This window comes from Panthera uncia, chromosome F2 (genome assembly GCF_023721935.1).
Source record: "Panthera uncia isolate 11264 chromosome F2, Puncia_PCG_1.0, whole genome shotgun sequence".
NCBI classification, from domain to species: domain Eukaryota; kingdom Metazoa; phylum Chordata; class Mammalia; order Carnivora; family Felidae; genus Panthera; species Panthera uncia.
This window is the reverse complement of record NC_064812.1, coordinates 76,832,792-76,860,484: the sequence shown is the minus strand read 5'-3', so window position 1 is coordinate 76,860,484 and position 27,693 is coordinate 76,832,792. Positions and strand designations below refer to the sequence as shown.

The window sequence follows — 27,693 nt, the reverse complement described above, 5'->3', positions numbered from 1 at the left end:
CGGGGGCGGGGCGGAGCGCCCCCGCGCGCTCGGTGCGCCCCCGGGCCGGCGAGGCGGCCGAGTCCGGGCCGCGTCCTCTCGGCTGAGCCGCCGCGCGTCGCGGGAGCCGCGGGGACGGCACTGGGCTGAGCGCGGGGCTGCGGGTGCGCGGCGACCGCGAGCGCCGAGCCGGCCCCGGGAGCGCGCCGTGCCGCCCCGGCCAGGACCTGTCCCGGACCGCCGCGCGCGCCTCCGGGACCCGGGGGTGAGCTTTGGGCTTCCGACTTCCGAGGAGCGGGGCCGGCGAGCGCGGGCTGTGTGCTCCAGGGCTCTCTGGTCCCTGGGGGCCCAGAGCGGCCGGGTGGGGACCGTGCCGCCGCGACGGGGGTGGGGGGAGGGGGCGTGCCCAGGAAGGGTTGGGGGCGGGTTTCAGGAGCCGGGGACCGGGAGCGAGCGCGGGACGAGCGCCGGGGGCGGGGTGGGGGGCCTTCGGCGGGGCCCGGGCTCCCCGCGCTGGCCCGCGGGCGGCAAAGTTTGCCTCTCCGGGTCCAGCCGGTTCTCGCGCTCCCGCAGCCCCGCAGGTGCCGCCCCTCCTCGCCGCCAACCATGGAGCCCCCGGTCCAGATCTTCCGCGGGGAGCCGGGTCCCACCTGCCCCCCGAGCACCTGCCTGCCCCCCAACGGCAGCGGCTGGCCGCCGGGCTGGGCCGAGAGCGACGGCAACAGCAGCGGGGGCTCCGAGGGCGCGCCGCTGGAGCCCGCGCACATCTCTCCTGCCATCCCGGTCATCATCACCGCGGTCTACTCGGTGGTGTTCGTCGTGGGCTTGGTGGGCAACTCCCTGGTCATGTTCGTGATCATCCGGTGAGTGCGGGGTCTGGGCGCCGTCGCGGCTGGAGTGGGAGGCGGGGTGGGGGTGGGGGGAGTGAGGCTCCCGGGGGCGGGTGAGGGTGGTCCAGTCACCCGGACGCCGGGTGGGGCGCCAGGCGGGTGGCGGGGATTCTAACCCGTCCTTGCCGGGCTCCGGAGAGTCTCAGAGCGTGGCCTCCTTGAAGTAAGGGATTTCCTGGAAGAGTTTTTGGTGGGGGACTGCGAGGCTCGCACTGCGCAGATCGGGCCGCCAGCGGTGTTTTGAGGATTTGAGTGACAGTCTTCTTGCCCCCCAAGCCCTTGCTGAAAACTGTGGTCAGGGAAAGTACTAGGGTGCGCAGCAAGGTCAGCGTCTCCTGGAAAGGGAGCTAAGTTCGTTTGCCTGGCCTTTTTGCCTGGTTGCCTGCCCCAGTTTGGAGCGCTTGGTTTTGTCCTCCGTGAATATTTCTTAAGGTAAGATTCAGGCCCATCGAATGCACTGGAGATACTTCAGAATTTCCTGTGACTCATCAGATTGGTGTTACGGTTTATGAAGCAAAAGCCAATATACTATTTAGGGTTGTTGGTATCCACACATGAGCCCTTTTAGTACTGAAATGTCATCTCATTTATTAAGAATATCAGTGATTTTTGTAAATAAGCCATCTGATATTTATCCTCTGAAGTGTGGGTTGTGGAGGTTTTCAAAAATTGCTTTGCTTTTTATTTTCCACCGAGGGAAACTGAAGGTTCTATTACATTGTTCTTTGGTAGAATTACATGGAAGTCGGTTTCTAGTAATGAATACCCAAATACCCACGTATATAGGCTAGTTTTCTGGTAAGTGAAATGATTCTTATTTTGGTCTCTTTCAACAACAAAGAAAACAAGAAAAGAAAAAAAAAATCTCAACTTTGGCCTGGAGGCCCTTTGAAATATGTGTGTTTTACTTTCTGGAAGATGTAATGCTTTGGAAATGCACCTTGGAGAGTGGATAAGGGGTTTCCATTACTTTGAGATAAAGGACAAAGTCACTCTTTTCAGGGATACTGAAGGATGAAGAAAAACTACTTTAAAAAAAATTCTCACTTTAGCTCCTTATTTATTATGAACCTTAAGAACATTATCTCTAGTAGCATGAGTCTTGAGATATAATCATCATAATAAAATGCCCATGTATTTATCTGTGTATCTAGTCTTCAGAGTTTCAGGTTTTTTATCTTCATCTGTGCTCCGGACCTAAAACCCATCATTTAAGCCTCCAAATATTATAAAGCTCATTTCACCTACAATTAGCGTTTGTACCTTGGTACCCTGGGTTTCCATAATTGTGTATTGTATTTTACAGGAATTCTATCAGTGAGGAGTAAAGGCTACAGAGGGAGGGGAGATTTGAGAAGCACATCGTTTTTTCAAGTCATTAGTAATTTCAGGGCTGTTCTCCATTAGAAAGACGATTATGGCAACTGAAAGCAAAGAAAAGACAGCTGTGTTCTCAATTTCAATTAAAATTTTTAGGAGATCTTTGGTTCAGAGGCTGTGGTTTTGTGATAAAACATTGTTACACAAAACGAAGATGCTAGGAACAAAAGCAACTCTGTTCGTACTTATGTCATATGTAAGTGCACCGGTAAAACAAAAACATCTTCTTGATATTTGAATGAACACCTGAAGTTTTGAGTTTGAGAAGAGCTTCTTAGTTGCTTAACAACTATTATATAGCCCTGCAGAGTAGGATAAAAAGGAATGAAGAATCTTAAAATGTGTGCAAAGACAACTCCGTGGGAGAACAGTAGACAAGAAATAGAAGTAGAAATGAAACATAAATACATTTAACAATTACATGTAATCGTATATAATTAATAATCACCTTTATAAATAGTAATATAGTATACTTATTAATTATTCATATATTTATGTAACATGTGATACGTAATTGTCTATATGTACGTGTGTGTGTGTGTGTGTGTGTGTATGTATACACATATCTCCAAAAGATATCCAGGAATAAAATTTGCTAGAAGGGAATACATCCAGCTAAACATACACAAAAAGTTAGCCGGTTCACGTAACACCATTCGTCTTCTCACCCCAGCCCCAACTACTTGGAGATGAAGTATGAAAGGTGAGGGGTTATGCTATCGTCCTGGAATGCCAACGTACGGAAACATTGGTTTGCTTGCATCTATAGCTAAGAGGACTAAGGAGTGTTTAGAATCAGTTCAGACTGGGAGAGGGTCAAAGAATTGAAAAATAAAGCTTCAGAAGAGAAGTTGGTGGCCTCGGGTTTATTTCGCTCCGAAGAAGCAGCTGAAGATTTGAAAGGGGGGCGCTGTGGTGTTCGCATGGGAACTGAGAGCCCAGGCGGAGTGCAGGTTCAAACGCGGCTTTCATCTTCCGTGCTGAGGACTGAGCGACACTGTTTGAAAAGATTGAGGATCGCTTTGGAGAACGACGCTTTTAAAATACTATACATTGGAAAGGGTCATGGTTCAGTCATCTGGGACATCATTCTAGAGACAGGATGTAGATGCTTGGATGTCAGGACAGGTACGGGTCTGAAATGGCCAGCTCAGACCTGGGGAGAAAGTCAGGGTTGTGGAAAAAGGCTTGGATTATTTTTTAGACCCGTCTTACAAATAGCTTTCCCACCTTGGGTACCTGAACTGTTGCCCAGTATCCTCCGAATGTATTGAAAGCTTCAAGGTTTTCGTCATGTCTTAGTACCAACTGCCTTAACTGCCTCGTGAGGGCACGGTAACTTGTCACCGTGAGCACCTTAAAACGAAGCACCCCAGCCTCCCTTCTCGCCAGGCTTTCTGGTTTGTGGCCCTGGGGTGGGAGGTTCTTACCTTGGCCCTGGATCTACGTCTTTGGCTCCTGCCGACACTTTGGGTGTGCCCACGGGCGTGGCGCTTACGTGTGCTCTCCCATGTCCCTCACCTGCAGGGCACACCCCGATGCCCACCCACACCCGGGTCTCGCCAGGCGGTCTCACCTGGGACATCTTAAACTTCCATCCTCCCACAACTTGCACGGGTACAGCTGTCTCCCCCGTAGCAGACAGGACCAAAACTTAAGGGTATGCCAGGCCGGTAAAGCTATCTACTTCGTGTGCGTTACTTCGTTTAATCTTGATGAAATAAACTGACTGAAGTGGCACCTTGCTAACTGCGGAGCCAGCCTGAGCCAGGTCCTTCCTGTGCTTTAGTCCGCTGCTCAGCTCAGTTCCTGCTGTACCATTCTGGAAACCTGTGGATGCCTTCTTGCCCGGCAGCCCTTCGTTTTCTCCCAGACTCTCTCTTCTTCTGGCCTCACCCGGACCTTGTGAGGCATCAGTCCAACCTCCCTTGCCAATACACTCAACTGCCTTGCCTTCTTGTCCTGCCTCTGTCTTCCACCAGAGCTTCACCCTGGATCAAGCCACGACCTTGTCTTCCTGATTCCTCTACACAGCTAATTGAATTCTGCCGAATAAAGTCACTGTTACCTTTGCCGAGGCCAGGTCGCCGCCTTCCAAGTGTATCTGACCCCAAGTCTGCCTGGTTTTTCTGTGTCTCTCTCCTATTTCCAGAAAGAGCCAATTCCTTTTCCCATTTCTCACTTAAAAACAAACAAACAAACAAACAAACAAACACCCAACCCTAATTTAATCAATGCTAATGCCTAAGCCCTCTCCCCGACCATAATCTTCATGGTCAGGGGAATGGTCTGACCCAGTTGTGCACCGTGACTCTGGAATCCAGCTTCTGGGAGCACTTTTCCTACGTATGTGTTTTGGCAGCCTCCCTCCCCTCGTTCCTTGCCATCTCAGTGGAGACGTTTCCTTCTTTCCGTCCAGGGTAATTCCCTGCCCCTGTGAGCTGAATCTCCTCACCTGCTCTTCTGGAGTTTCTGCTGTGTCAGGGATCTCCTTCCTACGCTATCTGTAATCTCTTCACTGATTTTGTCTCGTAAGCATCAGGACATCCTCAAACCTCTGTCATCTTACAGGTAATCAATGTCCAAGACCCTCCTACTTTTCTGGGTTCCCTTAGCTAATGGCTTCTCATCTTCCTGTGTGTTGTAGGTAAGCTTCTTGGAGGGATAATCCCTCTTGCTCATTTCTTTGTCTGCCACCCATTCCTCAGCCCAGGGCACTTGGGTTCCCTCCCTGACGCTCTTTTACCAAAGTTAGAGCATCATCATGTTTCCGATGCTCATTTTAGGCTGGCTGTCCCCTAACTTCTGTGGAGTTTTTTTTTTTTTTAAGTTTGTTTGTTTATTTGGAGAAAGAGAGAGGGAGAGAGAGAGTGAGGGCACGAGCACACCCGGGAGGGGCAGAGAGAAAGGGAGAGAGAGAATCCCAAGCAGGCTCTGTGCTGACAGCTGCAGGGCTCCATCCCATGAACGGTGAGATCATGACCTGAACTGAAATTGAGAGTCGGACACGTAACCAACTGAGCCACCCAGGCACGCCATTCTGGGGAGATTTGGCACGCTCGACCAATCCTATGCCCGTCGCGTTCTCAGATAGCACCCTGTCCTTGACTCCCTGCCACGCCTTCTGGGTTTCTCTTGTCTGCATCACGGACCCCTCTTCCTCTCGTGTTTCTCGATTGGTCGTATTTTCCAGAGCCTTCTCGGAGCTTCTGTCCTCACTTTGCATGCTCTCTGTATTAGTCAGGAATCAACCAGAACAGCAGAACCAGTAGGAGATGTACACGTGAAGAGATTCGTTGTAAGGAATTGGGCTACGTGACTGTGGGGCTGGCTGAGCAAGTCTGGAACCCGTGGGGCAGGTGTCAGGAGAGGCAGGCTGCTGGCCCCGGGTGGAACTTCCTTCTCAGGGCGGCCGCTGCTCTGCCCTATGTTAGTGCACTAGGACCTTCATGACGAAGTGCCACCCATGACTGGGTGGTTTGAACAATAGAACTTGTTTTCTCACAGGGAGGACAAAGTCTGAGGTCAAGGTGCTGGCCGGGCTGGTTTCTTTGGAGACCTCTCTCCTTGGCATGTAGATGGCCCTTTTCTCCCTGTGTCCTCACAGGGTCTTATGTCATGTGTATCTGTGTCCTAATCTCTGATACAGACACCAGCCATATTGGATTAGTGCCCACCCTCACATCCCATTATACCTTGATTTTACCTCACTTTGCCTCTTTAAAGGCCCTGTCTTCAAATACAGTCACATTCTGAGGTACCGGGGTTAGGACTTGACTGCGCGTATCTTGAGGGAACACGATTCCGCCTTAAACACTGCCTGTCCCCTCTCTGTGCCCCTTAAGAAAACACCTTCCTCAAGCTTCGATTTCTATGATAGTTTTGTATATATGTTCTCTTTTGTTGAATTTAAAGAAAAGTTTTACTCTTGCGAAGGTCTGCATCTTGTTGAGTAAAACGTAAGGATAAACAAGGGAAAAATTATTAGGGCAAAAATAGAAGGAATCAAAATTGCTTGTTCCTTGGTCTTAAGGTTTGCCTTTTTCTTTTCTCATCAGTTTTCCTTGCTTCATGGCTACCACAATAAAGACCTGTAGGGTGTCAATCCTCTGCTATCTTTGCCCTGAGAGTAGAAGACTTTTGCGTCCCTACAGTTCAACCTGGGCAGTGTTGAAGTGTCCTAAAAGGACATTTGTAAGGGCTTGGGAAAACAAAACAAAACAAAACAGAAACCAAATCAAAACAACCAACCAAACAACAACAACCAACAACAACAACCAGAACCACAAAAATATTCTGGATATGGTTCTATTTCCTGAACTCAAATTTCTTCTCCAAAGGCAGCCAACCCACCCGAGCTTGCTGGGCACACAGGTTGTTCTTTTTACAAAGGCATCTGTTTTCTTGCTCATAACTTGGGGGAGCAAGTTTCCCCCACTAACTTGGGGAGTTAGTGTTTCCTCCCCAAGCCACTGACAGGAGTCCCACTGTGCCGAGACCGTCTTAGGTTACATGGCATATGCTGACTCCGGTCACCCCTGAGTTCATGTGGGCCCCATGGTTGAACTTGGGTCAGTCCCAGAAAAGGGTGTGGCTGTCACCAAAGTGGGGAAGTATGAGAAGTGAGGCGACACAGAGTACTGCCGTGCCTGCCTCTTTTCCATCCATCGCTGTAGTTATATGTACACATATTCCAGATTTTCTCAGATGTCACCGTAGCCTACCTTGGATAATATCGCCAGACTACACCTGGAGAGGCGTTGAAGACAAGGCAGAGACTTGTGGGTATAATTAACCTTGTGCTGCCCCCTATCTGACATCAGCCTTACCTCAGGCTTTGATTGAAAAATATGTTCTAGTTTATCCTGAGCCCTCTCTTGGAATCAGCATTAAACGTTTCCTTTCAAGTAAGCCTAGTAAAGATCGGTCCAGAAGTCATTTTCAAAAGTGCCCATCTTGCATTCTCGGAGTAATTATTACTTGACAAGCTCTTAAAAGAGAGAATCGGTTTCGTTGCAATTGGTGATATGGATTAGCAAAATGGAATTAGTTTCTTCCCTGTGGAACGTGATTGTAGCCGAAATCCAAATCCTTGTGGACGGCGGCAGAGATCAGAGACTAACCAGCTGCCCCTCCCCCCGAATACAAAAGAAAAAGAAAGAAAGAAAACCAAGCTGGTCATCAGCTATCCAGGTCCTAACGTTTAGCAGACTCCAGGCACAATTGTACTCTTCAAAATCACTTCCTGTTTCTGTTGACTTTATGAATCTTTACAATTTTCCGTGGTGACAGTCTTATAGTTGGTTTTAGGAGGGACTTCTTTCTGGCTGGGAGGTGTTTGCTCCTCTCCATTAATCACTCGGCTGTATCTCTCGAGCAGCAGTATCTTGGTGGGAACTGTGCAGCTAGCTGGCACCTTCTTCACTGCAGATTAACTTCCAGATGCACTCAATTCCTCTTGCCCCCGGGGGATGCGGGTGGGGGGCTCTGTCCTCAGTGTAAAATCGTAACATTGTATGGCTGCAGGGCAGTCTTCTCTCCTTTTCTCTAAGGTTTGGCTTATGTGGTTTGAGTGGTGCAAATAATGCCGGCTCAAAACTGTATTAAAAGATTTATTTATCCCCCCACAGAAAATCAGCCAATTTCTGTTTCTTTCTTTGGAGGGGATGCCAGCTTATGTCTGAGATAAAGAAAATTTACGTAAGAGAGTAGATTATAGGAGTAGGGATAATATCGTAAAAGGCTTATGTGTGTGTGTGTGTACGTGTGTGCGTATTTTTATTTAAATGCTTACCTCCTTCCCTGGTCCAGCAGGCCAGACTTTAGATGAAAGAGGAGAAAAGCAGAAAGCATGTGATGACTATGTGATGAATTCAGAGATCCCAAAGGAACTGATCCAAAGGTGGGGAGGGAAGCTTTCAGATTAACAATTGGTAGGGTTCTGAGTGAGCATTTTCTTTAACAATGGGAACGATTTTCTCAGTATTAACTCCTTTAACTTCACCAGGTGCTAAACTCTCTTCACCTAGTGAAGGGGGTGTTTCCTTCTGGTAGAGGACAGAGCGGGAGGGTTGTCTTCTCTCCTTTCTACCAGCATCCTGTGGCTTACTTTAGCTATGTCAGTTTTCTGTATAAAATTGGAAAAAGTCATTTGAGATATCTGTATACTTCTAAGTATCCAGAGAGCTGACGATTGGTACACGTCAGTCATCTGAGGTCTGTAGTTTTCTACTGGACATTGTTAGGCATGATAGTGCACAGCTGGATACACTAGACCATTCGTTCTGGGAGTCAAGGCCATGCCAACAGAGAATGAGCAGGTCCAGGGCACCAGCTATTGTAGTGAAATCACCACTCCGCATTCTCCCACCACCCGCATGGACAGCCTTGCCGGCCATGCAACATGACCCATGTCCACCATTCCAGCTGTATCTCACCGCCAGCGTGGTCACTGAGGTGGTGACAGTCGTGGGACGCAGGGACATAGTCTGCTCCACTGACTTCCTATAGCTTTTGCTCTTTGCACGTGGATGAGTAATTCTGGGGAACTGAAGGGGCGTGACCATCTACATGAATCCGTGTGAGTCTATGAATTCACATAGTGAATTCACATAGTGACTATGTGAATATAGTGAGTATATTCAATTGCAGAGTCAGATCATCGGAGCAAGTGACTGAATTTCCCTTCCTTCCCTTAAATATCAATAAGCTGTTACCCCTGAGGAAAGAACCATAATTTCGATAGTAAATAATCCAAAAACATGTCGGGTAGCCAGTTAATTTCATCGGGATGAACTGAAAGTCATCTGGAGAATTCTCGGGGCAAACTCCTTGTGTTTTCAAATTAACTGTTCTGAAAAGTCACATTGGTAAAGCCATCATTTGTGATCATTTAAAACATAAAATCTGGAATGCTCTAAATCTGGAAAACGAATAAATCATGCTCGTTGGCCACTAGAGAAGAGAGTGTCAAAACACGTCTCTCATTGTGCTAGTCTTCCGCTGTTGGTTTCACAGGACTCTCCAGAGAAATGTCCTTCTCTTGAGCCTAGTGTGTTGGGGGTCTTGAGACCCTAGTGCCTACAGCCCCAGGGTTGTAATATGGCGGCCAGCTTCCTGTGGGTCAGGAGCCATTGGTTCACCAGACCAAACAGCCATTCTTCAGGTGCATTCTGTTGGCCCTTAGGTGTCTGCTGTAGTAAAGGGATCCATTCAGAAAAATGACCACTCGGGTGTGTGTTTCATTCTGTTGGCGCTGTGGTTTCATGGCTACTCAGAACGCTCAGCTCTTACTTCCCACTGTCTCACTCGTTTGTGGTCTGAGGCAAGCCATTTACATCCTCCTTACTGTTTCCTCACCCAAACAATGGGTATTGCTTGTGGAAAAACTCCCAACACGATAAAGTACCCGACAGCCTTTGTCCAGAGGGGGGCATGGTAATGTCCTATATTCATGTCGCCTGAATCATGCCCCATTTGCTCATCTCAAAGGTTTTTTTTTTTTATTATTATTTTTTTTACCCTCATGATGCTTACTTAACCACACTTACCAGAATGTTTTTCAATCTTGAGCTGCTGGAAGAAGCAGAATTCACAGAACCACATGATTTCTCTGATAAAATCTCTACCTCCTGGAGAAACTTTGGAATGACAACTCCAACTTCCTTTACTCGTGAGGTGTGCACTCCACGAACCCCTGAGAAACAGCGAAGCGCAAGATCCTGTCCAGGTCTTCTCTTCTTTAAAATGTGCCCCGATCTCTTCCCCACACACTGATCCTTCCCTTCCGTCTGTCCCTCTAGTTCCTGTGGTAATTTTTGACTCCACTGGTTGAAAAGCTCCCCAGGGGCGCGGTCTGTATATTGAGTCTTTCAGTCACGCTCAATGGCCAGTATGTTGCTGGGTATGGAGCACTTAAAAATGTGTTGAAATAATGAAACGATAAAGACAGGGGAGGAAGCTTGACTCTAACAGGAGAGAAGAGAGGGTGTGTGTATTGTCAGCGTGGGGGGCAATTGTAGGTAAGAGCTAAAAATGCCTGGAATCCACAAAATGGAAAACCTGTGTGTGTATTTAAAGATGGATGATGATTACCCATCAAGATCCTGGATGTATTATGCTGTCGCAAAGCTAAAAAAAGAGCTCCTGATTGAAGAAGCATCATTTAAATTTCAATTCAAACAGCACTTGGGCAGTGTACCTCAACAGGAAGGGATGCTGCTAACCCAAATATGGGCTCTTCTACCTGTATATTGTTAGAGCACAGGAGGCGCATGGGAAGGACGAGGAACCGTCTTGCGACTGCTGTGTTGCAAGGTCAGTGTTCCTCCTGCTCGTGCCTCATTTTTCTCACGGCAGGTGCCACGCTCTCCCAGAACCCCCGCCTGGTGACGCTGGTTCCTGACGGCTCAGCACAAAACCCTGTTCGTGTATGACTGCCAATCTAAGAGCACCTCCCCTCTCAATTCTCTGTAGGGAACTACGGTAGGAAGGTCTTGAGTTAATGTGTGCTGGGGAGCATTTCTCACTCCCGGAGACACGTTGTGCCGCTTTGCCAGGCGATGGCTTTCTTCATGGCCCGACCCGTGTCCCTTATCGTCATCTCCAGGTTTGTAACATTGGCAAGTGTCGCAGGGACAGCCCACAGACTTTGCTCTTTTCGTGCCATATGCTCCTGTGGGGCGTAAGCTAAAAAGTGCAACCACTCACTGCCAGCCCCCCTCCAGCTTCTCCAGACGAGCCAAAAACTTCCCACCCAGATGGTGCCATTTTACTTGAAATACTCGCAAATTTTTGTAAAGCAGTGTGGAGGAAATGGACCATAATTTCATATCTTCTCATAGTAAGAAAGCTTACTCCACCCCCCTCCCCGCCCCGCCCAGGGACATCTGATTGAAAGGACTAACTACTCTCTCCATTTGATGAAATACAAACAATCCCCGAGTCCTCAACCAGACCGCCTTTGACCAGGAGGGTCTTATCGTGCTGTCACAGGATCCAGTCGGGTAACGTGCCTGAAGGACCATCAGCAAATCCTCATTGAACTCGTAGTGTATTCACTATTCAGAATTATACCTGTCAGTTCTCCCTTTCGGTGTGGTAAATGAGATCATGACCTGAGCCAACATCAAGAGTCCTACAGCTCAACCAGCTGAGCCCCGCAGGCGCCCCCTGCAGTACCTTTTACAACCATATGACCTTGAGAAATGCACGGAAGTCTGGTGATTCTCAGTGGCCTCAGCTGTAGAATAGGGATACTGATGCCTGCCACGTGGAGCTGGGGTGAGGACTGAGTGGGGTGCATCTGTGGGACGTACAGCAGGGTCTGATGCAGGGAGTGTTTGAGATAAGTGGGTATCGAGACTGTCATCGTTAACATGGACCAGTTGGAAACCAGAGTGATGCGGTCGCATCAGCATGCTGGCAGATACGGGGTTGTCCATGGCAGGAGGGCACAGGATCATCTCTAGGTCTCTGGTAGGTGTCTCCGGCCCCCGGGGGTGACAGTGGTAGCTCCCACGTGAATGGTCTGAGAAAAGCTTGTTTCTCAGGGAGCAAGGACTTTTGCTTGGACGAGTCTAGTTAAAATTTTGTGTAATTTGTAGGCATTTCTGTTACAGGTGCTCATCTCTCTTCTTCTGAGATCTGATGACCAGATCTGAATTCTTTATAAGCTCAAGGCTTAAGCAATTTCATACATTTACTCGTTGAAAGTCTTTTTGGAAGGCTTAAGAGCAAATCACTCATCATTTTATGATTGCTTAAAGGTGCACATTATATTTTATGTGTCAGCTTTTTATTTACATTCTAGGTAGTTAGCATATAGTATAATGTTAGTTTCAGGAGCAGCATTTAGTGATTCATCGCTTATGTACATCACTCATTGCTCATCACAACAAGTGCCCTCTTTAATACCCACCACCCGTCTAGCCCAACCCCCACCCACCTCGCCTCCAGCAGCCCTCAGTTTGTTCTCTATAGTTACGAGTCTCTTATGGTTTGCCCCCCTCTCATTTTTTTCCTCCGCCTGTATTCATCTGTTTTGTTTCTTAAATTCCACATATGAGTGGAATCATATGGCGTCTGTCTTTCTCTGACTTATCTCACTTAGCATAATGCATCCTGGTTCCATCCATGTCAGTGCAAATGGCAGGGTTTCGTTCTTTTTGATGGCTGAGTAATATTCCATCGTGTATTTCACTCCTTTATCCACTCATCAGTCAGTGGACATTTGGGCCCTTTCCATAATTTGGCGGTTACTGATAAGGACATGTTATATTTTATCATAACTCCTTTTTTATTCCATTCATATTCTTCCAGCATATAAGCTCCCAGGCATCATTTTTACTATTATCTTTTGTATTCAAGCTAAACCATGGCTCTGACGAAAAACTAGGTTCCTCTCTTCTGGTCGTAACTGATGGCTTCCGCATACGTAAAGGAGGGAGAGGAGATGAAGACCATGGAGTAAATTAGACATATTCTCCGGAGCAGGGGCATTCCGTAGTTATCTCAGGAGCTCTTTAAGATAAGCATTATATTTCTCATTTTAGAGTTGAGAATCCAAAGCCCAGTTTTTAGTGACATGTCCAAAATCTAACAGTTGGAGGGAAACATAAGGACCAGAACCCAGGTCGACCCAACTGTGTAAGGCAGGGGACGTCCGTCTAACTTCATAAAGTAAGAGGAGAATATCAAGGTCACCAAATCCGAGAGCAGAAGTTAAAGGCACTGCTTGCTAAAATCTTTGTTAATATCAGGGATTTGTGGGGGAGAAAATGGAAAGAATAGGAGGTCGGCCTGTAAGATGCGCTTTTCAAACATAAAACCGCATTAAAGAAGACAGTATTTGAACAGATACTATTTCCGTCTTGCTCCCTTGAAACATTTGCTCTGTCTCAGCAAGTGGACCTTCCCTAGTTACCTGTGCCTTTATAAAGCCTAAGCCCTGAGCATTGGTCATACACATTTAATCACTTTCTAGAACTTACAGGCCACTTAGTAATATTTGAGCGAAAACTGCAAAGGGAAAATATGACATATTTTAAAGTAAACTCCTCGTTCTCCAGATTAAAGCACTGCTTAGATGGCAGAGCATGAAAATGGAAACCAACCGCTCCTGACTCTGTGGCCGTCTTGACCGTGCCTTCATCCAAGCACTGACAGGCCATTTCCTAGCAAGAAGAGGAGAGACCAGGGGAGGATTGGGGGAGGAGAGGGGGGGTGGGACGATGAGAATGAAGTATGATCCTGTGTGTCACACATTTTGAGCCAGGTCATCTATTGCCTTTATGGCCATTTGATTTTATTATCTTTGTGTAACAGGAACTGAAACTCAGGAAAGTTTTACATTGAGCCCAGACGCAGGATGATCTGACTTCACAGAAGACCACTCTGCCTCCCAGGAGAGCCCCGGCTGTTCTGTCACTACACGTTAAAAGACATTTCTTATGTGGATATTTATGTATTGAGAGACACCCTGGCAGTGATCAATAATAACCACTGAGCTTGATTTTGTAGCCAAAGCAGTAGTTCTCCATAAGACATGTCCTTACAAATGCCCTTCAATGAAAGCCAAAGCCATAACATTAAGAAAGGACATGGGGCATGGCTGAATTACTTACGATAAGGTCTGCAAATCGGAGGTGTGTGGAAAGTAATTAACATGGATTTCCCCTACGTATCTTAGCATTTGGCCTCTGAAAACCTGCCGATAGCATTTGGAACATTTCCTGCCCCGTAGATCCCTGAGGGAGTGTTCTCTACGTAAAACAATCCTTTTAATTCCGTTTCAGTTGACAGTGGAATTGTTCTAAACTTCATGTTATGATGGAAAGAATCATTTGGGCTTAAAGGCAATCGTTCTTGACCTGCTTTGAAAATTACCATCCCCTCAGTTGGAAGAGGAAGCAACTTATGTGCTTTAAACATCTCTCAAGATGAGAGTAAAGAAAAACTGAGTTATTTCTCACCTACTGTGCTAGATTACATTGAGTGCCACGATGTGTATAAAGAAGAACTGTCTGCTTTATGTACATAATGCATTTAAGACAAAAAAACTAGTGGCACACTGGCAAACAAAATCAACAGACTTAGTTGTATTTTCCATTAAGATGGAAAGTATTTTATTTATTTATTTATTTATTTATTTATGATTTAAATCCAAGTTAGTTAATATATAGTGTAATAATGATTTCAGGAATAGAATTTAGTGATTCATCACTTACGTATAACTCAGTGCTCATCCCAAAATTGAATGTTATTTTCAAAGTGAAAACTGGAGAAGAGGGTACTGTTGGTGGGAACGCACACTGGTGCAGCTACTCTGGAAAACAGTGTGGAGGTTCCTCAAGAAACTAAAACTAGAACTACCCTACGATCCAGCAATTGCATAATTCAGTATCTACCCAAAGGATACAGAAATACAGATTTGAAGGAGTACGTGCACCCCAATGTTTATAGCAACATTATCAACAGCAACCAAACTATGGAAAGAGCCCAAGTGTCCATCGACTGATGAATGGATAAAGAAGATGTGGTATGTGTGTGTGTGTGTGTGTGTGTGTGTGTGTGTATACATATATATACATGTATATGTACATATATATACATGTATATGTACATATATATACATGTATATGTATATACATATATATACATGTATATATATACATATATACATAAAATAGAATATATATAACTATATATATATAAATTTTTATTTATATTTATATAAAATAGAATATATATGTAAAATAGAATATATAATATACATAATAGAATATTACTCAGCCATCAAAAAGAATGAAATCTTGCCATTTGCAGTGATGTGGATGGAGCTAGAATGTATTATGCTAGACGAAATAAGTCAATCAGAGGAAGACAAACACCATATATTTCACTCATGTGGAATTTAAGAGACAAAACATACATGGGGGAAAAAGGGAAGAGAGGGAAACAAACCACAAGAGACTCTTAATGATAGACAGCAAACTATGGGTTGACAGAGGGAGGTGGGTGGGAGATGGGCTAGATGGGTGAGGGGAGGGCACTTGGGATGAGCACTGGGTGTTGTATGTAAGTGATGAATCACTGAATTCTACAACTGAAACCACTATTGTATTGTATGTTAACTAAACTTTAAATAAACTAAAATTAAATTTAAAAAAGAAGACCATTTTGGATTTTCAAGAGACATAATCACAATGACGGATTTCTCAAAATGACCCCGAGGAAAAGTTGAGTAAGTTTTATCTTTGTTTTATTCAGGGAAAGGGAAGAAATAAATTGTGTAAAAAATGCTTAAGGCCAAGCAGCTCCAGGGTTAAAATGAATTGCCAGTCACAAAATAAAGACCTGTGTTATACACAAGTCTGTCCAAAAGATCTATATGTGTATTCACCTATTTATGTATGCTATCCTTTGCCTTTTTAAAATTTAATTATATTTTGAACACAGCACGAGAATAAAAGCTAGGTAGAGTCAGAGACTTTTGCCCATTGTCTTCTACTACTCCTAATGTCTAGAACAGTCCTTTTGCCTATTAGACGCCTAATATGGATTTGACCTGGAGATGAAGAGAAATGACCTTGTTTCTTGTCTTTTAGATACACAAAGATGAAGACAGCAACCAACATTTATATATTTAACCTGGCGTTGGCGGATGCTTTAGTTACTACAACCATGCCCTTCCAGAGCACCGTCTATCTGATGAATTCCTGGCCATTTGGGGACGTGCTGTGCAAGATTGTCATTTCCATTGACTACTATAACATGTTTACCAGCATATTCACCTTGACCATGATGAGTGTGGACCGATACATTGCTGTGTGCCACCCCGTCAAGGCTTTAGACTTTCGCACACCCATGAAAGCAAAGATCATCAACATCTGTATTTGGCTCTTATCGTCATCTGTCGGCATATCCGCAATAGTCCTTGGAGGGACCAAAGTCAGGGAAGGTAAGGACCATCATTGTCACCTCATTTGCAAAAACCTCACTTCTAATGATGTAAACTCCTGATGTGCAAGTGAGTAGGACACACAGCTAGGGGAAAAACCAAAAGCCAGTGGAAATACTATGCCTAAATCCACGGAAGATGAGAAACACAACCATTTGTGCTGTCCGTGTCTACACATAGGATAGGATAAAGACATTACCCAGATACAGATGCCCAGCCTATCTGCTCTTCTGGAAGTGCTTATCAGAATCTGGAGGAGTGGGGATGAAACAGGGAGCCACAGGCATGTGGATTTTTAGAATACAATTACATTGCATCCTGGCGATTCTAAGATACACCTACTCACTCCTCTTCTTTCTCCCCAAAAGAGGACCCTAAATCATTAGACGTCTATGCTGGCTCTTTACTCTTTTTCTTTAGGCGTTAATCTTCACATCCCTATCATAATAGCTTCATCTGGCTGTAAGCCATTCAAAATCGGGTTCACAGATGGATGATAGTACACATCAGCAAAACTTAGATTTTGGACATTTTAGTTCTCACCCAATGCAAACAGGATACTTGATGTTTCCCCAGTATTTCTGAGATGGTGGTTCTAACACCTGGGTACTTTAGAAAATACAGTTGATCCTTGAGCCATGTTGGGGGGGGCACCAGCCCCATGCAGTTAAAAATCTACGTCTGACTTTTGATTCCCCAAAAACTTAACTACTACTAATAGTCTACTATTGACCCAGAAGCCTAACTGATAACATAAATAGTCAACTAACATGTTTTGTATATGTTCCTATGCTATATTCTTAGGATAAAGTAAGCTAGAGGAAAGAAAATGTTATTAAGAAAATCATAAGGTAGAGAAAATACAATTATAGTACTGTACTGTATTTAGAAAAAAAAAAATCTGTGTATAAGTGCACCTGTGCAGTTCAAACCCATGTTGTTCAAGGGTCATCTGAACTCATGCCCGGGTCTCACCTCTGGAGGGTCTCTGGGTTAATTGACCTGAGGTACCGTCTGGGGGGTCAAGATTTTTTTGATGGCCCCAGATGACTCTGACCTGTAGCCTGGGTGAGAATTGCTGCTGGGGAAGTTTTGCTTAGAGATTCCTTGGGAAGAAGGGAGCAGAACCATCACTTTGGACTTTATAAATGCTATTTACTGCTGTAGCAGTTCTCTAAATGTTCTAGTTTATTAGAGGGGCTCATGATACCTGGGAATACAGATAGTTGAATACGTGTAGTGGGGGGCTTGCCAGATCAAAGAGAGGGCAGGTGCTAAAATCCTAGCTTACGTGGCATAGTCCACATTAAAAAAAATTTTTTTTGAATGTTTATTTTTTGAGAGACAGAGAGAGAAAGAGCATGAGTGGGGGAGGGGCAGAGAGAGAGAGAGAGGGAGACACAGAATCCAAAGCAGGTTCCAGGCTCTGAGCTGTCAGCACAGAGCCTGTCGTGGGGCTTGAACTCACAAACCGTGAGATCATGACCTGAGCCAAAGTCAGACATTCAACTGACCGAGCCCCCCAGACGCCCCTGGCACAGTCCACATTTTTGATGAAATACAATTTTTTCCCTCTTAAACAATAAAATGAATTTCCAACTTCGCCATGGTGGATGTTAAGCTATAATACTTGGGTAAATTTTAAGACCTGTCAAACTTCATCAGAGAAGCATTATAAAATATGATTAATTACACACAGGGTTTTGTTTCTTCCTGCATACACCAAATGGAAATAAAGCTGCAGGAAACCGTTCTGAGCATAGAGTGTTGATACATAATAATTGGATTCAAGAAGAGAGGCCATGTAGACACCACCAGGACTAGAAGAATGGGCTAGACAGTCAAAGAAGATGCTGATTTTCCCCATGGCAAATAAAGAGCTGATTTTGATATTTCATGACATGCTTGCAGACTTAACCACTACACTCCTCTAATCACTGTCAGAAAATGACGTCCTAGAAGCAATGGATTTCAGTTTGGCTTTTGAAAGAGAAAAATGAAGGTAGATGTAGGTTTTCCAGGAAGGAGCTGCTGTGGATGAGTGTGTGCAGATGTGGTGGAAGAAGGGACCAACCAGTGTTGGGAGAAGATTAACTCGTGCAGGAAACAGAGGAGAAAATGGGAGAAAATTAACGTAGTCTCGTCGGAGGGCTCCGTTCTTTCTTCGTTTCTTCTCTTTTCTAAAGCAGATTTTTATGTGATGAAAGATTGTCTCTGGACTGATTTTGGAGTGCTGGATGACACTCCATGTCAGGACTCTTGGGTCACGAAGAGGACTGCTTTACACAGTCTCTATGCCGTGAATTAGAGCTGAATGGCATTGGTAGTTTATAGTGTTGTGTTTGCGGACAATGCTCACTGAAGGAAATCAGGCGTCAATTTCACGAGACCAGGCTCATCTGGACAAGAAATCTCAGCTAATGTTCTGGGTTTCTTCCTGGCCTCTTTTTTGGTTAAGAGCACAGATTCTGAAAGCAAATTGCCTGGAATCGAATCCTGATTTCCCCATTTATGGACGGTATCACTTTGGAGACATTACTCAGACTCCTGTACCTCAATGTCCTCATTTGCAAAATAGGGGTAGATAACAGTGTCTCCCTATTAGAGTGTTTTCCAGATCCATCGAGTCCGTGCATGGAAAGCTGGAAAGCAGTGCCTGCGTCTGGGAAGCACTTGATCAATGGTAGCTAGCATCTGACCTGATGTAATGATTTTAACAGGTCCTGCCTCCCTGCTATGTTTACCAACATCCGACAGGGTATTCATTCAATATCGAAGGCTCTTGTGTACAGCAAAATTTTCACTTGCTGGGCATAAGATGTTAAATATAACATTTTACATAGCATACATGTGTACACCATGTCTTTTGGGAATCATAGTCTGCCTAATATAACGACTAAATAACGAAGTTGTTGTAATGGCTACAAGCAGAAACAAAAATATTCTTAAACACCACAAAAGCTTTAGTTTAGATACTAGAACTAACTCTATAATTACGACAGCCTGGAGACGTTGGAACCCATACCAAAAAAGAAAGCCGCGGCCCTCTAATATAAATCTAAAAGCAAAAGAAAGACTATTTTGTAGAAAAATCACTTTATTACGGTTGACGTGCAAAGAGCTGTACGTATTTAATGTAAACAACCCAGTGCATTTGGAGATAGCTGTATACCTGTGAAACCGTTATCCCCTCAAGACCGCAGACCTTTGTCACCTCCCGAAGTTTCTTCTTGCCTTGTTTATTATGTTTCTTGTGTGATAAGAAAATTTAACCGAAGGTCTCCTCCCTCCTAGCAAATGTCAGGTATGTAGTTCAACATTGTCAGTTACAGAACCTGTGCTACATAGTAGATTCCCAGAACTTACTTACTTGCATGACTGAAACTTTGTACCCTTCCTTTGACTTACTGTCTCCCCTGTTCCTCCTGCCCCAAGCTCTTGGAAAGCACAATTCTTGTCTCTGCTTCTGTGAATTTGATTATTTTAGATTCCATATATAAGGGAGAGCATATAGGATTTGTATTTCTTTGTCTGGCTTATTTCACTTAGCACAGTGTTTACCGGGTCTATCCATGTCGCCACGATTGGCAAGATTTCTTTCTTTTAAAAGACTGAATAATATTCTGCTGTGTGTGTGTGTGTGTGTGTGTGTGTGTGTATCACCAGTTTGCATTCCCACCAACAGGATCCCTTTTCTGCACATCTTTGCTGACACATCTTTTTTTTTTTTTTTTTAAATAATAGCCACCCTAACAGGTTTGAGGTGATTTTGATTTGCATTGCCCTGTTGATTAGTGCTGTTGAGCACCTTTTTATATACCTGTGGGCAATTTGTATGTCTTTTTTGGGGGAGACGTCTATTCAGGTTCTTTGCCCATTTTTAAATCAGATTATTTGCTTTTCCACTATTGAGTTGTATGATCTCCTATATATTTTAGATATTAGCCCCTTATCAGATACATGATTTGCAGATATTTTCTTCCATTCCGCAGGCTGCCTTTTCAATTTGTTGATTGTGTCCTTGGCTGTGCAGAAGAGGGTTTTTTTTTTTTCTTCTTTTTTCTAGGTTGGATTAGTTTGATGCAATCTTGCTTGTTGATTTTTGGTTCTGTTGCTTGTGCTTTGGTGTCGCATCCAAAAAAAAATCATTGCCAAGACCACTATCAAGAAGCTTTTCCCCTACGTTTTTTGTAAAAGTTTTATGGTTTTATTTACAGTTAAGTCTTTAATCCACTTTGAGTTGATTTTTGTGTATGGTATAAGGCCCCAAGTGCATTCTTTTGCACGGGGATACCCCATTTTCCCAGCACCATTTATTGAAGAGCCCATTCTTTCCCCATTTTCTATTTTTGGCACCCTTATTGGGAGATTACTTGACTGTATAGGCGTGGGTTTATTTCGGGGCTCTCTAATCCATTCCAGTGGAATATGTGTCTGTTTTTTATGCCAGTACCAGACTATTTTGATTACTGTGGCTTTGTAATATAATTCATCATCAGGCAGTGTGATACCTCCAGCTTTGTTCTTGCTCAAGATTGCTTTGACTATTCAGGGTCCTTTGTAGTTCCGTAGGCATTTGAGGATTATTTTGGCTAAGGCTGTGAAAAATGCCATTGGGTTTTGATAAAGGTTGCACTGAATTCAGAGATTGTTTTCTGTAGTGTAGACATTTTAACAATGTTAGTTCTTCCGATTCACGCACATAAGATATCTTTGCATTTATTTGTGTCTTCAATTTCTTTCATCAGTGTTTTATAGTAATCAGTATACAGATCTTTTAGGCTTATTTACAAATTTATTTGTGAGTACTTTATTCTTTTTTGATGGTAACGTAAATGGGATTGTTGTATTTACTTTCAGATAGCTTATTGCTAGTGTATCGAAATGCAACTGATTTTTCTCGTATGTTGATTTTTGAATTCTGCAACTTTACCGAAAGTGGTTTAATCGAGTCTTTAGGGTTTTCTCCACGTAAGATTGTGTCCTCCCCAAACAATTTTACTTCTTTCTTTCTGATTTGGATGCCTTTTATTTCCTTTCTTGCCTAAATGCCCTGGCTAGGACTGTCAATACTATGTTGAATAAAAGTGGTGAGAGTGAGCGTCTTTGCCTTGTTCCTGATCTTACAGGAAAAGCGTTCAAATCCTTCACCATTGTATTTGATGTTAGCTGTGGGCTCGCCATACACGGTCTTTATTATGTTGAGCTACGTTCCTTCCATACTTAATATGTTGAGAGTTTTAATCATGAATGGATGTTGAATTTCTGTCAGATATTTTTCTGCATCTATCGACATGATCGTGATTTGTATCTATCATTCTATTGATGTGGTGTCACATTGTTGGATTTGGGGAATCCTCACAGGGATAAATCCTGCTTCCATCGCAGGCATAAATCCTGATATTGGCATATGATTTTTTTCATGTGCTGTAGATTTTGGTTTGCTAGTGTTTTATAGGATGTTTGCATTTCTGTTCATCAGAGATAATTGTGGTGTCTTTGTCTTTGGTGTCCTTGTCTGGCTTTGGTATCAGGTTCATGGTGGCCTTGTAAAATGAGTTTGGAAAGTGGGCCCTCCTCTCCAACTTCTGAAAGAGTTTGAAATGGATTGGGATCCTTTTTTAAAATTTTTTTTAATGTTTACTTATTTTTGAGAGAGAGAGAGAGAGAGAGAGAGAGAGAAAGAGTGCGAGTGGAGGAGGGGCAGAGAGAGGGAGACACAGAATCCGAAGACAGGCTCCAGGCCCTGAGCTGTCAGCATAGTGCCCGACGCAGGGCTGGAACTCATGAACCGTGAGATCATGACCTGAGCTGAGGTCAGATGCCTAACCGACTGAGCCACCCAGGAGCCCCTGGATTGGTACCCTTTTTAAATGCTTGGTAGAAGGTAACCAGTGAAACCATCTGGCGCTTGGCTTTTCTTTGTTAGGAGGTTTTTGATGTAGTCTCAATCTACTTGTTACTGATCTGTCAGACTTTCTATTTCTTTATGATTCAGCCTGGTAGGTTGTATGTTTCTAGAAATGTATCCATTTCTTCTAGATTCTCCAATTTGTTGACACGTAACGGTTCATAGTAGTCTCTTACTTGTATTTCTGTGCTACCAGTTATAATGTCTTTCCTTTCGCCTAGTCTTCGGTCTCTTTCTGAGTCTAACTAAGGCTTTGATTTTGTTTATCTTTTCGAAAAGATTTTGTTCGTCGTTTTCTGTTTGTTGTCTGTTTCTGTGTATTGTCTTTTGTTTTCCTGGTCTCTGTTGCATTTGTTTCTGCTTTTTTCTTCATTATTTCCTTCCTTCCACCAACTTTGGGCTTTGTCTGTTCTTCTTTTTCTAGTTCCTTAATACATAAAGGTAGGTTGTTTATTTGAGATCTTTCTTTTTTCTTCACGCGGGGTGGTTATCACTGTGCACTTTCCTCTAAGAACTGCCTCTGCCACCATCCCCTAGTTTGGGTATGTTGTATTTGCATTGCCATTCATCTCGAGCGTTTTGTATTTTACTTTGACTTTTTCTTTGACCCACTGGTGGTTCAGGAGTGTTATTTAGTTTCTACATATTTGTTAATTTTCCAGCTTTCCTCCCATTTGATTTCTATTTTGACACGGTCAGCAAAGACACTTAATATGATTTCAGTCCTCTTAAATTTGTGAAGACTTGCTTTGTGGCATAACGTGTGATCGATACTGGAGAATATTTCATGTGCATTAATATTTAATATTTAAATATTTAATATTTTAATAAATTAAATATTAATATCAATTAATTAATATTAATTAAATATTAATGTATTATGTATTATAATATTAATATTATAATTACATATTAATATTAATTAAATATTTAATATTTTAATGTGTATTCTGTTGCTCTTGAATGTTTTGTATGTGTCTGTTAAGTCCATTTTATTTATAGTGCTGTTCAGGTCTGCTGTTTCCTTCTTGATTTTATATCTGGAGGATCTATCTATTGTTGAAAGCGGGATTTAGAAGTCCCCTATTATTACTATCTATGTCTCCCTTCAGTTCTCTTAATAGATGGTGGATATATTTAGGTCCTCCAATGTCGGGTGCGTATATACTTACAATTATTGCATCTGCTTTGGTGAGTTGGCCCTTGTATCATTGTATAGTGACTTCCTTTGCCTCTCAAGACAGTTTCTAAGTTGAAGTCAGTTTTGTCTGATGTAAATACAGCTACTTCTGCTCTCTTTTGGTTTCCATTTGCATGGAATATACTTTTGTATCCTTCACTTTTGGCCTATGTGCATCATGAAGGCTAAAGATGCATTCTTTTCCCCAAAAGAGAACATTTTGTAAAAATGGTGCCCTTGGACTTGAATTTCCTTGTTGATTGCCTCCGTATTCTCTTTTCTCTTTGTTGGGATAACCTTAAATTCATTGACATTTCCGGAGGATGTTTCTAACTCTATCACTGGATGTTTCCCAAAGTCTTGTAAAAGCAGCTGTAGTTGATTATTTCACCCATTCGGCAAATATTTATTGAACTCCTACTACGTGCAAGATCATTTGTTCAAGAGGAAGCTGATACTCACAGTTAGAAGATGTATCCAAATTAAACATCAGCTCTTATGTTGCCTGACTTGTCTTAGCAGATTGCTTTTCCATAATAACTACTGTAATCAGTCCCTATTTTCGAGGGTTTCCACGTGATATTCATTTATTCACTTATTTAACAATTTTTACTGCTTCAGCCCCTTATGTTCTTTTAAAAAATTTTTTTTAACGTTTATTTGTTATTGAGAGACAGAACATGAGCAGGGGAGGGGCAGAGAGAGAGGGAGACGCAGAATCCGAAGCAGCTCCAGGCTCTGAGCGGTCAGCACAGAGCCCGACGCAGGGATCGAACTCCCAAACCGCGAGATCATGACCCGAGCCCAAGTGGGTCACTTAACCAGCTGAACCACTGCGGCACCCCGCACTTTATGTTCTTATTTAACAATTTGTATTCCTTAAGCATCTTGTGGTTCTCACCACCCTATCTAGCAGGGATTAAATATTGAATAAAACACCCTGGGTATCTACCCTAAAGTAGTTTGCATTCTGGATGGAGAGAAAAACATCAGGAAAGGTAACATATTATTTATTACAGGAGGGCTTCTGTCTGGCTTCTGTCATTATATGATGATTAAAAATAGGGTGAGTATAATATGTAAACAGAATATAGATTGCAAGGGAGAGGACTGTGGCCTCTGTATAAATGTCTTTGATGTGACATTTAAGCTGAGGCCAACCTCAAGAAAGAGACAATCTTGGAATACACAAAAACTAAGCATGGAAAAAATAAAACAAAAAATTAGACACGTTCCCTACCTTTGAGGAGGCTAGACTCAATAGACAAATCACCTGCAATGTGTCACCTGTCAAAAGTTGTTTAACAAATACTTTTTTCAATGATAATAGGGATGATTTTAAAAAATGATTTTAACTGTTAGTATTCCTATAAACACTAAAAGCAAAAATTAAAAGAGATGCTTATTTTTTTCTAATAGTCTTCATAGTAATAGTGGTTTAAACAATGACTTTAAAAAAAAATTTTTTTTTTAACGTTTATTTATTTTTGAGACAGAGGGAGACAGAGCATGAACGGGGGAGGGTCAGAGAGAGGGAGACACAGAATCTGAAACAGGCTCCAGGCTCTGAGCTGTCAGCACAGAGCCCGACGCGGGGCTTGAACTCAACGGACCACGAGATCACGACCTGAGCCGAAGTCGGCCGCTTAACCGACTGAGCCACCCAGGCGCCCCAACAATGACTTTTTTTAGAGAATCAAAAAATCCCAAGTTATTCTGGAAGTTTGCATTTACCAATGAAAGGTTTGATCTGGCATCTAGTTGATGAAAGACATATTTCTAAGAAAGTCATCTTTATAATTGGCCAAAATAACTATATTCTTTGTATTTTAAAATATGTCCAATTGAAATTCTAAGACGATACCTTTTGTTTTTCCTAAGGGATATTTGATTAAGATCACATCCAAACGTTTTAGAAAACATAAATAGAACTGTTTCACCTCTCTAAAAATATTCTTTTGCCATTTTTGACGTAGAGATGCCCAATGTGGGAAGAAAATATTATCATTATGAAAATTACACTCTTATTGCTAATGATTACTCATCGGTAAGGAAGGATCAAGGCCTGCTCTGTGCTCAATGACTGCTCAGACGGAAAAGGACAAAATGTGGACTCACTGACGCTTGGGGAGAAAGGGAGCCCCCGAGGGGTGAGCAGGCCCCCCGCGGAAGCATCATCAAAAGGCTTATCCTGGGTCTCCGTTCTTTCTGGTCTCCGCTCTTACCGATCGTAAGGCCATTCCAAAGAGAATGCTGTGCAGCCACGAGAAGCAGAGCAAATAACTCCATTTTCCAAGTGGCCATCTGAAATATTTGTTTTACCTGTTACATAGTCAATGTTAGTAAAACGAAAAATGTTTCTTGCTCACACATTTTCTTGATGACAGTGTTCATGAGGTTTTTCTTCCTCCTTCTTCTCCCCTTCCGTCTTCTGTTTTCTTTTTCTTTTCTTCCTCCTTCTCTTTCTTTTCCAAAAGTTTACTCATGTTTCAACAATGCCCTGAATCAATTGATTCCGTTAAGTCACAATTCCTGGTTCGTCTTTGGACACATTTTTTTTTTTTTTATAAATTTTTACTGACACACATAATGATTTCTTATAAATCACTCGATGCTTTCAGACAAGTTGACTTTTGCTAAATTGAATGGCTAGACTCGAAATATTTCATCACTTATTACAAATAGATACTAGCTTTTATTGCCAGAGCCGTGGGTCTGGGAGAATTATTAATAAATGGAAATACAAGTAAGGGCTTATGCTATAAATGATCAATTTAGCTCTTCTGACAGTTGTCCACGATAAAGTGGGCTCCACAACTGCATAATTCTTATTGCGAGCTTGTCTCATTTATTCCATAGTATTGTGATGTCACCAATAAATGGCTTCATTGTAATAAGCACAAAGATAAGGTAGTTTACATATATAGCATTCATTCCCAATTTGGTGATCTGCTTCAGGTAATATCATCTCACCATAATTGTACCTTTGCACCCAAATGTATTGAAACTCACTTTGAAATTTTTTTAGTGTTTATTTAGTTTTGAAGGAGAGAGAGAGAGGTGGGGGGGGGGGGGGGAGACAAGGAAGGGCGGGGGGGGGGGGGGGGGGGGGGGGAGACAGAGCAGGAGCAGGGGAGGGGCAAGGAGAGAGGGAGACAGAATCGGAAGCAGGCTCCAGGCTCTGAGGTGTCAGCAGAGCCTGTGGGGCTCGAACTCACAGTCCGTGAGATCGTGACCTGAGCGAAGTCGGACGCCCAACCGACTGAGCCACCCAGCCGCCCCTGACACTCACTTTTAGAATACTCTGCAGCCACGGTCATAAGAAAAGACGTTCTTCTGGTGCTTATGTTTGTTTTGTTCACCTTGTCCAGACGTGGATGTCATCGAGTGCTCCTTGCAGTTCCCGGATGACGAGTACTCCTGGTGGGACCTCTTCATGAAGATCTGTGTCTTCGTCTTCGCCTTCGTGATCCCTGTCCTCATTATCATCATCTGCTACACCCTGATGATCCTGCGCTTGAAGAGCGTCCGTCTCCTCTCTGGCTCCCGAGAGAAAGATCGTAACCTCCGTCGGATCACCAGGCTGGTCCTGGTGGTGGTGGCGGTCTTTATCATCTGTTGGACCCCCATTCACATCTTCATCCTTGTGGAGGCCCTGGGGAATGCCTCTCACAGCACCGCTGCCCTCTCTAGCTATTACTTCTGCATCGCCTTGGGTTATACCAACAGCAGCCTGAACCCCATTTTCTATGCGTTTCTGGATGAAAACTTCAAGCGGTGTTTTAGGGACTTCTGCTTTCCAGTTAACATGAGGACGGAGCGACAGAGCACCAGTAGAGTCCGAAACGCCATTCAGGATCCTGCTTACATGAGGGATGTTGATGGGACAAATAAACCAGTATGACTAGTCGTGGAGATGTCTTCCTACAGTTCTTCGGGAAGAGAAGAGTTTAATGATCTAGGGTTAACTCAGATCAGCACCGAAGTCTGAGATGGAAAGGTAGAATCTTTAACAAACTTTTAGAAGTCTCGTGGTCTGAAGTCCTACGATGCTGGCTGGGTTAGCGACCCAGGTCAGCGGAAGCATCGAGGCTGTAGGGATGGGGTGGAGAAGACTTGAGTAAGCGAATCCAGCCCCTTTCTAGGGCAGGGAAGCACGGCTGATTCTGGGTTCCCTTGATGAACAAAGAAATAAGCCTTTTCTCTTCTGGTTACCTAAATTTAGTCCGGGCCCCACCTGCTGCGGCCTTCCCGTGCAATGCGGTTCCAAAAGCTCTGTTGAGGAAAAAAGACAGGACAAGACAACACCTCGGTTTCAGAGCTCAGTGGGCCTCCAATCCAGATGCTTGACGTTGACGACGACCACCTGAATACAAACAAGGACCGTTCCTAG

The 27,693-nt window shown here is 43.7% G+C and overlaps 1 protein-coding gene across 2 annotated transcripts; it reads left to right on the top strand.

Annotated features, from left to right (window-relative positions):
- The first annotated feature begins 585 nt into the window (after positions 1-585).
- Positions 586-27,693, top strand: OPRK1 (opioid receptor kappa 1). Of its 2 annotated transcripts, none has more exons than XM_049633409.1 (3): positions 586-842; positions 15,857-16,209; positions 26,672-27,693. In XM_049633409.1, the coding sequence occupies exons 1-3, from the start codon at positions 586-588 to the stop codon at positions 27,202-27,204; spliced, it is 1,143 nt and encodes a 380-aa protein (XP_049489366.1). In that variant the 3' UTR covers positions 27,205-27,693. The 2 variants fall into 2 exon arrangements, with proteins under 2 accessions (XP_049489366.1, XP_049489367.1); XM_049633410.1 differs by lacking the exon at positions 586-842 and adding an exon at positions 20,762-20,772 and having other exon boundaries at positions 26,689-27,693.

What these genes read in the sequence shown, in the direction of transcription:
- OPRK1 (XM_049633409.1), top strand. Translation starts at nt 586, where the DNA reads ATGGAGCCCCCGGTCCAGATCTTCCGCGGGGAGCCGGGTCCCACCTGC. An exon ending in GTCATGTTCGTGATCATCCG is followed by an intron (nt 843 to 15,856) that starts GTGAGTGCGGGG and finishes CTTGTCTTTTAG; the next exon opens with ATACACAAAGATGAAGACAG. An exon ending in AGGGACCAAAGTCAGGGAAG is followed by an intron (nt 16,210 to 26,671) that starts GTAAGGACCATC and finishes CACCTTGTCCAG; the next exon opens with ACGTGGATGTCATCGAGTGC.